The sequence below is a fragment of the Neltuma alba genome, unplaced genomic scaffold (assembly GCF_004799145.2).
Source record: "Neltuma alba isolate B1F8T4 unplaced genomic scaffold, ASM479914v2 tig00011388_pilon, whole genome shotgun sequence".
In the NCBI taxonomy this organism is placed as follows: Eukaryota; Viridiplantae; Streptophyta; class Magnoliopsida; order Fabales; family Fabaceae; genus Neltuma; species Neltuma alba.
This window is the reverse complement of record NW_021636081.1, coordinates 38404-55149: the sequence shown is the minus strand read 5'-3', so window position 1 is coordinate 55149 and position 16746 is coordinate 38404. Positions and strand designations below refer to the sequence as shown.

The window sequence follows — 16746 nt, the reverse complement described above, 5'->3', positions numbered from 1 at the left end:
TAAACAAACAAACATAAAAACTTTTTGTTCATAGTTAGACTAAAATCACATCTGAAATAGTTATCAATATAAAGAATTGAATTTGTTTGCAAATAGGAAAATCAATAGGAAGTTTCAAGGCAACTTGACATGGGATAGGGAACTAAACCAAATTGATTGTATTTATCTCTCTACAACTATTTATATTTACGTGTCTTAACTACTATTTCTAGTTATTAGTATAAAAACTAGTTGATTAATTTGAATAAATTAAGAAAATTAGTTAAGTTAGTTATCTGTAATAAATATGTGTTGTCTGTAATACTCTCAACTACTACAACAATAACTTTTTTAAAAATAAATAAATATAAGAGATAAAATGGATTGAAGTTTTATATTTAGGAATTGAAAGTCAAACTAGCTCTTATATTAAATACTAGAGTTAATATTTCAGACAAATTATAAGATAATTGAATACCAACCAATGAAAATTTAAATGACTATATATATAGCTGATAATAATTGTAAAGAATAGTCACTTGTCTTTATTTGACGTAGAATTTCATTAGAAGCATGCTTTATGACTAAGATCAATCCTGATAATATTTTTTTCTCCATTTTATTATTTGTATGATTCTAAAAAATTCATAAAATACAGCGGAAATTTCATCAAAAGATGAAATGCCGTGCAAGGAGTGCCAATAGACCAATTGACCACCAAATTTCCTCTTCCTTTCTTTTCCATTTTGACGATAGAACCCAAAATTTAAATATTCGGCAACTAATACTGCCATTTACCATGAAAAATTCCCATACTTTAACATTTTAAAATAAAACAGTCTACATATATATTTATATATATCCTCAATATCTTGATCATCGTTATATATATACCTTTTTTTTGCGTGTCTTAGATTAGGTGCAAATTATTCATTTTTTTTTTTTGGCAGAATTCCAAACTCAATAATATTCTATGCAAATGATAATTTGCATTACGGGTTTCTCTGCCTCAAATATCAGGAGTTTCTTTAGATTTAACAAGGCCTAGAAAATTTCTTCTTGAAAAATGTTTTTGCCATCAAAACAGAAAAATTCGTTGTAATTCATTCAAAAGAAAATTCCGTAAATTAGCAATATAATCTGCAATGCATTCATCATTTTTAACTAAATGTGTATATGAAGCTTATTTTGATATGTTCATAAAACTAGTTAATGTCGTCTTCAAAATGTTGACATTATTTTCTCTCCTTTCCTTTTTTTTTTGTGTAATTCAAAAATGAGACAAATTATATAAAAAATTTTCAAGTTATATTGTAGTTTTGATAAGCTACCTGTCTATGATTATTTAGTTAATTTATGCACAGTATTATGTCATTGTACACACACCCACTGAAAAATCAATTGGAAATATGGATAATAACGTGAGTACCAACAATTTAAATAACTCAAATATATATATATCTATATGACTGTGAATAATTGCACTTTTCTTTATTTGACTTAGAATTACTTAGAAGCGTGCTTTATGACAATAGGATCAGTTCTTATAATATTCTTTTTCTATATTTTATTACTTTAATGATAAAAAAATAAGTAAAATTCAGTGGACCGCGCACAAAGTGCTAATGGACAAATTGATCCCATAAGTTTCTTTACCTTCCTTTTCTCTTGCAATCAATAGGCCGTAAATTTAAATATTCAGCAACTAAGACTATTTATCCCAAAAAAATTTCAAGAGTTTAACATTTTAAAATAAAATTATACCCTATATATACAACATTAAATCTTTATGGCCTTCGATCACTCATTTATGAGCTGTATAACTAATTCGGATAAATTAACAAAGCTAAATAAATAAGCTAATTATGAGAAATATAATGTGATTTTCCTAAAATACCCCCTTATAATATGAGATTATACATTTAGTTATATGTTAGGTAAATTAGTCTGGAGGAAAAAATAATAAAAATAAAAGAAAAAGTAAATTAAGATAGTATATTTAAAATAAAATCAAACTCCTAAATTAGTTCTTATATTAATCACTTTCTTGCATATATCTTTAGATTGAGTGCAAATTTTCCACATTTGTTTTTTTGGTAGAATTCAAACTCTGCAAGTAAACGACACCTTATGATATGTACTATATATGAAATGGTGTGGCGTGGATAAAGGTTTGCAGAGTCATATTATAAAGAATTTTCAAAAATGGGTCCCATATTAATAAATTATAAACCACTTATGTACAATGTAGTAAATTCGCAATGACATGTCTTCAATGCAGTGACATACATGGGCCATCCAAAGAACAATGATGCGCACGTAGCGCCTATAATACGCTATTAAGAGTGTTTTTGTGTTGGGAGAATCGTTAGGCATTTTAAAAATCAAGCAAACAAGCAGGAGCTTAATTTCAGTTTTAACAAAATTTGCAAAAAATCTTCTTAAAAAACATTTTTTTTGCCATCAAAACGTAGAAAAATTCATTAAAATTTATTCGAAAGAAAATTCTGTTAATTATTAATAATATCACGTACCGTGAATAGGGGGTTGTAGAGTTTATAGGCAACTTTCAAAACTTGAAAAAGTTGATTGTGATCTTAAAATGGGCCCTTTTTGAAATAATGAATAATCAACAACTAATTAATGGACACCGTATGTGCTAACAGGAACAAACAATTTTTGGGGGGCCTCAAACCCATACTTCATTCATTTTCAACACACACAAATAAAAGCAGTGATAACAAATCACTTAAAATTACATAAACAGAATAACAAGTTCTTACATTTGTTTTTTTGGCACAAACAAGCTCTTACGTTTCAAACAAAACGTAACAAAACGTAATATACTCCTAGTGTTGCTAGAATACCTGGCAGGCATGATGCAACTAAACAAACAAAAAAAAAAAAAGATAAAGACCAACAACTAGTGACAAATTACAAAGTCAACTTGTAATAGATTACAAAACCACATTCTCAAGTAATTCATTCTTCAATTTGCACGAGCCCTCTTTCTCACCCTTTTGGCATGTTTCTTGGAATGGCCTCCAAAAGTCCTTACCAGCCATTGGGGTTTTCCAATTGAGAACACAACATACCCCATGAGGATTTCAAATACCATTCCACATCCATATCCACGGGCCACTGGTTTTCAACCAAATCCAAATTTTTCATCAGTATCAAAGATTGGCGTCGGTGAGTTTCCCTTTGCAATGTTTTGATAATGAAACACCACATAATCCTAAATTCCCCTCATATGAATCTCTTTGCAATGTATCAAATTGTTCATCAACCCCTACAAGTTTATTTTGTGAATGGTCCAAATGAGCAAGAAAGTTGAGATTCGTCAATGCTAGAGGATTCTCACCCTCGAGCTTATTGCATGATAGGTCTAACCAATCAGGACTTGTCAATTTTCCAATTGATTTTGGAACATAACCAAAGATTCTATTGTGAGAAAGATTAGCCCTATTATTACTTGACAAGTGAATAGTGGTGGATATTGTCAAGATCCTTTAAGCTCTATGGTATAACCTTTCCTTGTGATCATCACTGAATCCATATATGCTAAGTAATTTTTTTTTATATAAGCTATGTATGCTTAATAATTTTTACTTCCCATATATTGCGAATCGGCATCAACATTATTTATTCTCATCATTCCTTTAAACTTCCTAGTGTATCTTGCTGGCAATGATCCATTAAAATTATTGTTCTTGGAAATGTTAGAAATCCTCAAGTTAATTGGGAAATGGATATTTAGTATTGGAACTAGAAATGGCTCCATAAAATGAATTCTCTCTGGCAAATCATATCAAACCAACTAGGAAATGTATTGTATTGGTAATGATCGCTTGAGTCAATGTTATTTTATTGGCAATGATCGCTTGAGTCGGTTGTTATCTATTACTATTATAAGGGAGGAGTCTCTGCAAAGCCATTTAGAAGTGCGACAAGTGGCAAAACAAGGAGGGACATAAGTTATACCTAAAGATTAAAGATTAACAGATAAACCCCCGTCAATCAATACATAGTTTATTATACTTAATTTTTAATAGCCTTTTTAATAGACCCTGATTTAGTTAAAATCTCAAACAGTCAAATTTTTTAAATGTTGTTGTTTCATATTATCATGAAAATAATTATTTTTATGATTATAATCAGATTACATAGTATAATATCTTAAGTATAATAGAACATAATATAACAACGTAATATATCATCACATGCCTTATATTTAGTATATTATTATAGCTCTAATAAATATAATATTATATAAAATATGATGTAATATAACTTTGTGATTATAATATATATTACGTAATGTATATTTAGATTATTTGCTCTAACCTCTTCTGCTACCATTTATGTAACTAAAAATATTAATTTTAGATCAAAATGGAAATACAACGAAACAAAACTTGTAACATTATGTACAAATTAAAGAAGTCTTTTGCAATCTGACTATTTGATTAATTAAAAAACTCCTTACTTCTATATTTTTTCATTCATATTACATATGGTCTATCTTTAACGCTTTATTAGCCTAAATACAAGTAATGAATTTATTCTTTATCCCGTTGTTGGAAACAAGTAGCATATTTTTCTAACTTTTGTACTATCTAGCTCGATAAGACCAAGTAGAATATAATATTTTAAATATAAAATTTGTTTTGTAGTGTAAATTTATTATTATATAAAAGTAAAATATAAAGTAGGATTTAATGGGAGGTTGTCAAGTAGAAGCCTGTGTCAGATAAATGTGCCTTATTTTTCTATTTTTCACATAAACCAAACTTTGTGAAACACGCACATATATCGGATGGAAGTAATAATTTATTCATACAAGTAATTTCGGGTGGTTATACAATTTCGATTTCGATTTAAGAACGTGGAGACTATATTGGATTTCAAATTTAATTTATACTAGCCATGATGTAGAGTACATATTTTCAATTTTGCATTAATTTCTTAGTATTATTTAGTATTAATTTTGCATGGAAGTAAGTTTAGATTCTTTTTTAAATCATTATAATTTAACTAAAAAATAAAATAGATATTGTTGATAACTAATTAGGAAGTGTTCAATAGTTTAATATTTATATATTAAAATTTTTATTTTTGAATAAAACAGATACAGGAAGTTAGAATTATAATTATCTGTATATGCAATTTTTTTTTTGGCCATAAACAAAATTGGTTAACATGGCTGGTTTTAGCAATAAATAAACAACTATAAAGATTTTTTATTTATATCTAATTTATTATCATATTTATATAACTCATATCCTATATTTATGCTTTGTAGTTACAGTCGTGACTTAACCAATATCTCCCTATCCGTGGCTTTCTAGGGGATATTTTATTTATTTTGCTTTCTAAAAACTTCCACTTCTCATTATCGTGGTCTCAGTTGCCTCAAAACTGATGGCTACATGAAGGATGGAACGCATTCCATGCTTATTACAATAATGAATATGGAGTGCTCATCGCAATTTGGACTATCTAGATTGATTTTAGATGATTCAAATTGAATTTAAATTTTTTACATCTTTTAATCAATTTTTTGTTTTAATAGATACATAATTTAAAATAAATATAACATCATAACTAACATATCTTTAAAAAATAAATGTATCATTAAAAAATTGTATATTAAAAACTTTAAATCTAAACCATTCATATTATATTTTAGATAGTTTAGATTGTATTACAGTGATGATCATATGATGCTTATCGTTGTGATGAGCAATGTGAAGAATTGTGATATCATCTCTCATTTTGAATAAAATTACAATTAAGCAGGAAGTTAAGGTAAGTTCCATCACCTTTTACCCACTTTCTCCACCTCCTCGTGTTTTTCTTAATCTTTATTTTTTTTATTTTTTTTGCTTAAAGCCATGATTCCTATAAAAAAGTTACGATTTTTTTCAAAACTTTTTAAATTTGAATTTTAAATCAAAACATATCATATCATATATCATATATGAGAAGTTAAGAAGGGGAGAATTTGTTGGATGACTCAAATGGCCTTATATTGAGCCGTTTCTTCTCAATGATTTTTATCAGATACTCAAACTTCAGAGTCTTGTAAACCTAAGCCTATAGGTTTCATTATGGTTCTCTCTGCTCTGCTCTCTGTCTGATCATCTCATTGTTTTTGTTGTTCTCATGTGGATATGTTTCTTCTCCGTAGTGCTCTTGAGTGGATCATCATCTCCATGATTTCTTGAATTTGGATAGCATAGAAAAGAGAGAGTTTAATTTCCATTATTTCTTTTTCTTTTTCTTCCTTCATCTTCTTGTAGGATTCATTTGTTGGTGACAGTAAAGGTTAGCCATCTGTTCGAAGTGACATTGAAATGGGAGCGAACACAAGGTCTAAGAAACAACGTTAGCTGTGATATGGGAATGGATGCTTTTAATAAGCACGTAGGTGCACAAATTTTTGTGTTATTCAGGCTTTTGTTGGCTTAAAATGTTAATAGAGCATATAAGAATATTGCACAGGCACCTACGGTATGATAAAAGAAGCCTTTTACGGCGGTTAACATGAGCTTTTCACGGCGGTTTTGAGTGGGACGTATGTCATTGATGTAAAAAAGTAGAGGACTTTATTTTATTGCACCTTATTAATATAATCATATTTTTATTTTAAAAAAATTGAAGTATGTAATACTGAGTTCAAGTGAAAAATAAAATATATAAGATTGTGTTGTTAAGACATTATATCATTATTTTCATTGTTAATAGAATTTAAAAAGACTTGTATGCTGTGTTGTTTCTTCAAATTTTTAATACTTAAAGTTCATTATTATATTTACAACTAAAATATTTAATATTTATTTTACATTTTAGATTCGGAATAAAAATCTTGAATAAATATTTTAAATTTTAAATTAAGGAAAACCTATAAATCAAATAACTATATTTTATTATCTCACTTTTATTTTAAACATGCATGTGGGATCTTATATTCAGAACATAATTAAATTATACAGGTGTATTTTAAATCTCGAATTGGAAAAAATAAAAAATTTAAATAACTATATATATATATATATATATATAATTGGATGCTCAGTCTTCCACCAAAATTAGGTGCTTCAATCATGTTTATACATAACAATATTATAAGTGAAGTCAATTTGTCTTTGTAATGATATATAGTTAATTGTGATTATATTAGCAAAACATGTTAGAAAAGCATATATAACATTTACGAACAATGAAGCTCTAAATATTTTGAAAATAATGATCTTAAATGAAAGAAACATCACACAAAAAAGAACTTTCAATATTACTTACAAAGAAACTTTTTATAATTTTATTTCTTGATCATATATATGAAATTTTTGTGTGTGACAGAAGCATATATATGAATTTAACTAATCAGTACATAGTAATTGAACTTTTTATACTATATGAGGAAACACTAATTCAAGCCCGTGCTTGTACTGGTTGGAAATGTATTTCTCCCACATAATTGACCACAGGCGACTCGTTTTTCTTGTGGTTACAACTACAGGCAACTTAAATTCGGTCGTGCTGTAATAGGCTACTAGGTCGCTTAAGTCAGAGGTATATCTAATGGGCCTCATAATGAAGATTCTAATCATAGTCAGGGGTGGAAGTAGGCATAGCATTTGTGAGAAACTTATGGTCTAACCTATTTTGAGTTTAGCTTAATTTATTTAGTAAATAAGTAAGTTCTACGTCCAAAAGTCCTAGCCTATAAACTTATAGGCCTGACCTATATATATATATATATATTTAATTTGTTGTATTATTATTATATATAACTGTATCTGATATAATCTAAATTAATTTTATAAATTATATATAAAATTAAAAACTTAGCCTTAATTAACTATAAGTTTCACATCCCATTATTCATACACAACTTCAACCATTTTCTTTATCAGCTGCTAGCCTCTCCCTATCTTCCCACTCAAAATGGGAACACTTGCCCGCTCCATCACCCCTGATTTGCATGGTCTACTAAAGCATAATAAGTGTTGCAAGTTTATTTTTGTGATGCTCAAATGAAACATGATAATACTAATAGGAGGAGTTTGTCTTAATTTATGCAAGAAAAGCATATAGGTAAAATCCAATTTTACACACCACTTCTTGTGCTTAGTTTATTTTAAAAAAATATATTTCCTTAGTCAAATAATGATTAGTTTTTCTTATTCCTCCTTACTTATATAATTGTCATCACTAGGTTTTTCAATTGGCTTGAAGGATTATGGTCTTCAAAGAATGGGCTTTAGAGGCATGCACTTTAAGCAGACTGTTAAAAAGGTTTAGTTCATGCGAGTCCTTTTGAAAGATCACGTTTGAGTTTAAAAAAAATCTAGATATAGACTTAGGATTAGGATCAAGCTCATGCTTTAGATCTTTGTTTTAGGCTCATGCTTATTTCACTAAAATCCAACACAGCATAACCTGTTTCCCAGATATTGATTAGACCAAAACTTGCATATACCTTCACAAAAAAAAAAAGTTACAAAACTTTTACTATCTTCGGTCCTGATTACAAGACCTTATTTATAGTGTACAAATGAAGTCTTATAATTAAGACCAGAAGTAATATTTAATAACAGTACTTAGGTCCTTGAAATTCTTTTTTAGAAAGATAAATTATAATTATCAGTTTTTTTTTTGTTTGAACACAATTATCGGTATAATATACCATTGCAAATAAGGAAGTAATGATAATTACATATCATTAGTCGCAACTATGATTCTCATATTTATAATTTTCTGAATTCTTATTTTTTAACAAAATTTTTCAAGATCTGACTATCATTGAATTGAAGTTTAGATCTAACTATCATGCCACTTTGCGGACACTTAATTACTTGCAATTGCAATTCCATGCTGAAAAAAATAAGATCATATTAAAAACAAAGTGATAAAGAAAAGGATGGGCTATGGAGTGGACAGATGACGTGGACAGATGACGGAAAATTATTAAATTTAATTATTTTAATAAATTCATTTTATATATTTAGTTTATCCAAATACATCACCTTTATCACTATATAGATGTACACGTATTAAAATATTTACGTTACACCCATAGTTTTTGCCCCAACATTTTCCTCTGCACTTCAAATGCCCTTTCACGCTCATTAATTGTTTCAGAGGCAGAGCCAATACATTTATGATTTTTTTCAAAGGAAAGCAGCAGTTTAATACTCCTTCATATCCTTATTATAAGTTTTAAATAACTAATTTAGGAATAACCAATAAGTAGTTGAAATTAGTTTAAAATAGTAAATATGTTAGAAATATATTTTTGTTTCTAAATATGCCTTTATAATAAATGAGAAAAAAGATGAAAGAAAATATGTGGGGAAATATGATAAGAGAGAAATAATTATAGGTAACATTAGAAAAAAATACATTAAATATTAAGACAAATCCAAATTGAAGCTTATAACATGGACCACACCTCTATCTAAATTTGAAGCTTAGATATAAAATTGGAGGGAGTACAAAATAGGCTAAATTAGAAGCCAATAAAACCCTCGTAAATCACACAGTTTGTAACCGTGAACTTGCAATCTAGTAAAATGTCACTCTGTTCCTATTTATAGCACTTGTATCTTAAACCTACAAATCAAGAAATACATTGAATTGATAATTTTTTTTTTTTCACATGTGCCCTTGTCAGATAATGGGGTATTAAAACTACATTTTATATTTTTTTCTCACCTATTTATTTTATCTCTCTATATATATTTATTAAATCAATAGGGATAAAATTGAAACATACTCATTAATTATCTTACAAGTGACATATATTTAGAGCAAATTTTTTTCCTAAGTTATAAATCGGAAAAAGGTGGTAAAAACAGTTTTAAAATGGGAGGTCGTGGGTTCTGGCCTTAGTGCCTACCTCTCTAATTAAAAAGAAAACTAATAAATCACAGATCAGTTAAAAAAAAATCATGTTTGTAATAACAAAAGCATTCTTTATGACCGAACGGGTCTTTATGGATGATTATTTATGACTGGCGAAACAAGATGAATAAATAAAAATAACTGAGTCACATCCCTCTTTCTTCCTCTATTATCTGATATTTATTTATTTATTCTGTCTTTGATTTTTTTTAATATAATTCAGAATATCCTTAAGTCGCTTTAGATTTGAAACTAATCTCTGTAGGGCTAAGAGCATTAAGGTCAAAACCCTTCCAACAAGTATACTTCCTGCAATTCGATCTTGTATTCTTTTCCTTATAAAAATAAGATCGATTACTATCTCAACTAACAGTATGGTAGTCTACCTTTAATATTTAATATAGCTATAGTAGTAAGTTTGACTTCTACTGATTTGTAAATGCATAATTTATTTAAAATAACTTGGAGAATTGGATTGCATAAAAGCGCGCTGACTGAAACTTTTTTCCCCACTTGACTTGGAGATTTGCTTAGTAAATCTATTAGTACTTATTTTCTAGGGAAAATTACGTACAGGTCCCACAGAAGACAATTTATTCATCTAAGGTCTCACAAAATGTCAAAATCACTAACAGGTCCCAAGGGACCTCAGAGTAATATATTCTACTTGTAAAATGATATTATTGCCCTTCACATTCCAAATTCACATTTGCTCTGTCATTGCGATTTACAACCTCAACAGCGACTATTAACAACCCAATGAGAGGGTGTTAACAACCTAAGCAGTATCCGTTAACAACTTACTTTATAGAATCATATTACCTCCACATAAGAGTAAATTATAACCAAATAGTATAATATAACAACTTTAACACTAGAATGGGAAGCTTTTTGATATCATTAAGATTTTTACTAAACCCAATAGGATTATAGTAACATTTTAATGCGAAGATCTATTTACAACCTCAACGGTGAGTATTAATAACCTAAAGAGAACTGTTAACAACCTTAGCAGTGTCTGTTAACAACTAACTTTATCGGATAATATAACTTCTAATTATAACTAACTAAATTATAGCTAAATAGTGTTAAAGTTAATCTTATATAGTTGTTAGAGGTTATATTATCTTATAAAGTCAGTTGTTAACAGATACTGCCTGAATTGTTAACAGCTCTCTTTGGGTTATTAATACTCACCGTTGAGGTTGTAAATGGATCTTCGCATTAAAATATTGCTATAATTCTATTGGGTTTGGTTAAAATTCTTAATGATATCAAAAAGCTTCCCATTTTAGTGTTAAAGTTGTTGTATTATACTATTTGGTTATAATTTACGCTTATGTGGAGGTTATATGATTCTATAAAGTAAGTTGTTAACGGATACTGCTTAGGTTGTTAACGCCCTCTTATTAGGTTGTTAATAGTCGCTGCTGAGGTTGTAAATCGCAATGACAGAGCAAATGTGAATTTGGAATGTAAAAGGCAGTAATGTCATTTTACAAGTAGAATATATTACTCTAAGGTCCCTTGGGATCTCTTAGTGATTTTGACATTTCGTGGGACCTTAGATGAATAAACTGTCTTCTGTGGGACCTGTACGTAATTTTTCCTATTTTCTAAACGTAACTACCTTCAATTGATTGGAGCCCATATTAATACGGCTGTCTTAATTAAGTCTTGACATCAGATAGAAGACCAATCAGGGGCTGATTTAGACATTTCGAAGTAAATTTAATGTTGTATGTGTAACTTGGTTTTCTTTTTTGTGAATAATAAAGTTGACTCCTTTTTGGGGGAAAAATAAATAAATTTAATTTCGTCTTAATATTTTGAATAATTTTATTTTCACAGCTGTCAAATTCAAAACAGAGATAATTTTATAATTTTCAATTCTTCTAAAACCAATTAAATTTATCACTTAAAAATTACACATTCATAAATTCAAATAAAAATTTTCCAATTAAGTTAAAAAAATCTAAATTGTCGAAATTTAATTTGAGGAATTCAAATCTGATAAAGAGAACGAATAAGACCTAACGAAGATTCATGTGGGCCATTTCAAACGCTAGCATGTCATAATCTAATAACTGTGTGATTCATTATAGATATTATTTACAATAAACTAGTATGTGCTTAAGAAAATGAAAACCACTTAAAATTGTTAGGAGAATAGTTAATATTTTATCTCTGTCTTCTATCAAAATGCAGAAATATATGGCAGATAATAAGTTCAAATATATAAGAGCATGCAATGATGAAAATTAAACTAAAAACAACTAAGTTGTGCATAATTATCTCATAAAAAACAAAGAAAAAATTAATCTTCCTCTATTTTAACTTAATTTTCAAATAAGTCAATTACTTTAAATTAAGAGTAAAGTTGGCCCAAACCCCGGAGGAACACGGCAACGTGGTTGAAACGGATAAAGGAAGACTTGAGCTGACTTTGATTACTTCATTCTTATTATTTATAAAAGCAATCAAGAAAAACAAAATAATCAATATTATAGAAAATAAACAGAGAAGGAAATTTGAATTTCTCTTGTAATACAAAGGGCCAATCTTAACAATTCAAAAGTTAGTAGGGTTCAACACACAATTTTCTATAAGGAGGAAAAAAAATTAGGTGTCATAAGGCCCTTGGGCCTAATAGGAACACTGCAAAAATTTGAATTTTGAAATTTTCATTTTATATACATTATCTTTTTAATTTAACTTTTGGTATTTTTAAATTAAAGAATAAATATGAAACATTTAATTGAAAATTAATATTTATCTTTCAACTTATGTTGGAGCAGATAATGGCAACTAGCCAGCATTGTCTGGGGAAAAAAAAAAAAACCCTTCGTTACTTCCCTTCAGTTCTGCACAATGCCTTGGGCGGTCGAATGGATAAAAAGAGTCTTTTAATTGACATTGGTTAAAATATATATTTGATCGTTTATTTTTAGACAAGATTTTAGTTTATTTTTTAATTTTAAAAAGTATATTTTTAGTTATTTAACATTAAATTGCTAGTATTAAATGAGAATTTTTTATGTCAATATCGTCATTTTTTATTAACTGTTTTACGGTTAAATGACTAAGCCATTGGCATTTTATGATCTTAGATTCTAAAGTGTAATTATTATCTTAGTTATTTATTTTTTAAAAAAAAATGTGAGTTCCACTTCCAAAATTTGCGTATTTCTGCAAGGAGATGTAGAAAATACTGCAATCACAGACGACATTGCAGGTTAGATCCAAAAACGCAATTTAGTATTACAGTATATATCAGTTTTAAGTTGTATCTATGGCGATAGTAACACAAATTTATGAAGAACTGAATTAAGTTGGTTTATTATATGATTAACAATTAAGCGGATCCATGAATCTAGTCTAGTGTTATAAAAATAAATTATCAATGAAATGTCATTGATATATGTATATGTGTGTGTGTGTATAGAGCCATGCTTTTGTGTTTGCTCAAAGGAACACGGCAACGTGGTTGAAACGGGTCAAGGAAGACTTGAGCTGACTTGGATGATTCCATTTTTATATTTATAAAATCAATCAAGAAAATAAAATGGTTAAGACGTAAATTTATCTTAAAAGTTTTTACTTAGAAGCACCGAGCACCTAGTAGTTTTTTAGATTCAAATATGTCCTAGAAATTTAAAATTGTAACAATTTTATCTCCTACCATTAAAAATATTGATGATCAATGTTGTTATTATTTTAAGTTTTTCAGACAAATTTGTACCCAAAAAAAAAAATTTAGATGCTCAGTACTCTTGAGTAAAAATTTTTGAGGTAAATTTATACCTTAACTTTAAAAACAAAATAAACAATATTATATAAGATGAAAAACACATAAATACCCTCCTGCATGTCGAGCTTGGAGTGTTGCCTACGTACGTCGCTTCTTTCCCCTTGCTCTATAAATTTGCAGTAGACCAAAGAGGTCACTTATCAAGCTGCAACTCAAAGATATATATCTTTCAACATTATTCCGTCGATAAAGTTCACATGTTCTTCCTTGCTCTTCTTTTACATTTACTCAATGAAATGATTACTTTGTTATTTCTGTTTACTTTTTTCACTTATATGCGGAAAAGGTTATTTACTATGTGAATTTTTCCTTTGAAATACTGAAGCACGATAAAGAATATATCAAATGTTAGTGATACTTTGATTTCACACGCGCATAAATAGTGAATCTTGGGCTGCACCGTCTGTTGAGGTTTCTATAATCTGTTTTCTTTTCTTCAGTGAAACGGATATAATTACTTTCTTTGAATCTTCTATCAAAAAGTTTTGCTTTGAAACACAAAAATCGGTTCACTCTCTTCCATTTTAGTATTCCGTACTAATTGCCACGCGGTTTGTTGAAGTTCCACTTTTACATTTTTCGTCTCTTTACCATTTTCCAGAGGCTGATGGCTGTATTTATACTTTGAATGGTTCAGTTGCTTGCTTATTGCAATGGCACTTGAAGCTCATGGAGTTGAGTATTCTTCAAGCTGTTCTCGTTCATACAGGAAGCACAAGCATGATGTGTTTTTAAGCTTTCGAGGAGAAGACACTCGCAAGACATTTACAGACCACTTATATGCTGCTTTGTGTGACAATCGACTGATAACCCTTAGGGACGAAGAAGAACTGGAAAGGGGAGAAGTTATCAACCTGAGTTTGAATCAAGCAATTGAAGACTCTTTATCTGCAATTGTTGTACTCTCTAAAAACTATGCTTCTTCCAGATGGTGTTTAAATGAGCTCCTAAAGATCCTTCATTTTAAGAAAGAGCTGGGCCTTCATGTATTTCCAATCTCTTATGGCATAGACCCATCTGATGTTCGGCATCAAAGAGGAAGTTTTGAAGAAGCCTTTGTAAAGCATGAACAAAAATTTGCACATAACGAAGTGCAAAGATGGAGGGATGCTTTAAAGGAAGTTGCTAACATAGCTGGCTGGAACTCCCAAGATTATCGGTAATTTTACTACTTTAAAAAATTATCATGACTTTAAGTAACTTAGAACTTATTTCGGAGCAGGAATTGAAATTGTTTAACTTGGATATTGGTCTTTAAAAAGATTATGATATTATTATAAGATAGGAAAACATATATATATATTGATCTTTATATAAGAAATAAAAACATTTAAATTAAATGCATGCATGCATGTGCGCGTCTAAATGTGGCAATAAAAAATATATTGTGCCGTGGGGGTGTGTGTGTGTGTGTGTATATATAATGCATCTTCACAATTCGTTCTTTCATTTGCAAAGGTGACATCTATTTTTATATGCTAAATTTTTACTATGAATTTCGGCATTTCTCTCTTTTTTAAACATGATAAATCACTGCAGTAAAACCAGCATAGAACACAATTCAAATCATCAAATGACAATGCATTTTTTTTTTGGGCGAAAGTGATAGTTAGATATTATTATGATTTCTTTTGCAGATATGAAATAGAACTCGTTGATTTGGTTGCTGAAAAAGTGATGAGGTCAAAATTAAATGATGAACTGCCGTTTGACTTAGATGATGGTGAACTGGTTGGAATTGATGTAAAAATAGCAGAATTTGAGTCAGTTCTGTCAAATACATCGGAGGAAGTTCAATTTATAGGAATATGGGGAATGGGAGGGTTAGGCAAAACTACTCTTGCTAAAATTGTTTATGAGAGAATATACAAAAACTACGAAGTTCATTTCTTTCTTCATAATGTTAGAGAGAAGTCTGCAAAAGAAGGTGGTTTACTTTCATTGCAACATAAACTTCTTTCTCATTCGAAAAGAAGAAATCATATGGAAGTGCGTGATTGTGACGAAGGAAAAATGCTGATAAAAAAAAAAAGGTGGTGTAATACCAAAGTTCTACTTGTCCTTGATGATGTGAGTCTAATAAGCCAACTTGAGAATTTGGCTGGAAAGAAAGAATGGTTTGGTCAAGGGAGAAGAATAATAATAACAACTAGAGATCAGCGTCTTTTAGTTGAGCATGGTGTTTCTCAATATAAGATGAATTTCTTAAGTCAAGTCGATTCCCATCAACTTTTTCTTCAAAAAGCTTTCAAGGAAGATCAACCAAATGAACATTATTTGGAGCTTTCTAAAACTGTGATTAAATCTGCCAAAGGACTTCCTTTGGCACTCAAAGTATTTGGTTCATTTCTTTGTGGAAGAAGTGAATCAGAATGGGAGGATGCGCTTAGGAAGGTTCCTCCAAATGGCATTTTGGAGATACTTAAAGTGAGCTTTGATGGACTAGAATATAATGAGAAGAATATATTCTTAGATATTGCTTGCTTTTTCAATGGGATGGCTAAGGATGATGTCATACAAATCTTAGAAAATTGTGGTCTTTGAGCAAAAATTGGCATAGGAATTCTTATTGAGAAGTCAATGGTAACCGAAAGCAATGGGTGTTTGAGGGTCCATGACATGCTGGAAGGAAATTGTTGTTCATGAATCACCAGATGATGCAGGGAAACGTAGCAGGATATGGTCCTTGGAGGAAGCTAATCATGTGTTGGGAAATAAGAAGGTAAACTTCCCCCATTCTTGTGATTGTGCATTCTTAATACGATAATTTATTCCATGCATTTTATTCTTTTTATACAAATTCCGTGCACTTTATATATTATTAACTTGATCTTTCTATTTTACATATAGGGAACCGAAGCAATCCGTGGTATGGTGGTAAGATTTGACAAACCATATATCATACATTTGGATCATGAGGCCTTCTCAAGTATGAGCAATCTCAAGTTACTTGTCATGTCAAGTCATTCACATTTGTCACAAGGCCAATTGAATCTTGATGGACTTAACTGCCTTCCTAACATATTGAAAGTCATCGAATGGAA

General features: G+C 29.4%; 1 protein-coding gene across 1 annotated transcript; it reads left to right on the top strand.

The window, feature by feature from the left end:
- Window positions 1–14355: 14355 nt before the first annotated feature.
- On the top strand, window positions 14356–16246 carry LOC114712654 (TMV resistance protein N-like). Its single transcript, XM_028897202.1, has 2 exons — window positions 14356–14861; window positions 15340–16246. Exons 1-2 carry the CDS (start codon window positions 14356–14358, stop codon window positions 16244–16246), a joined length of 1413 nt encoding a protein of 470 aa, XP_028753035.1.
- Window positions 16247–16746: the final 500 nt, after the last annotated feature.

Bases quoted from the DNA above. Each gene is read 5' to 3' on its own strand.
- LOC114712654 (XM_028897202.1), top strand. From the start codon at position 14,356: ATGGCACTTGAAGCTCATGGAGTTGAGTATTCTTCAAGCTGTTCTCGT. The intron at 14,862-15,339 runs GTAATTTTACTA...TTTCTTTTGCAG, and splicing joins TGGAACTCCCAAGATTATCG to ATATGAAATAGAACTCGTTG.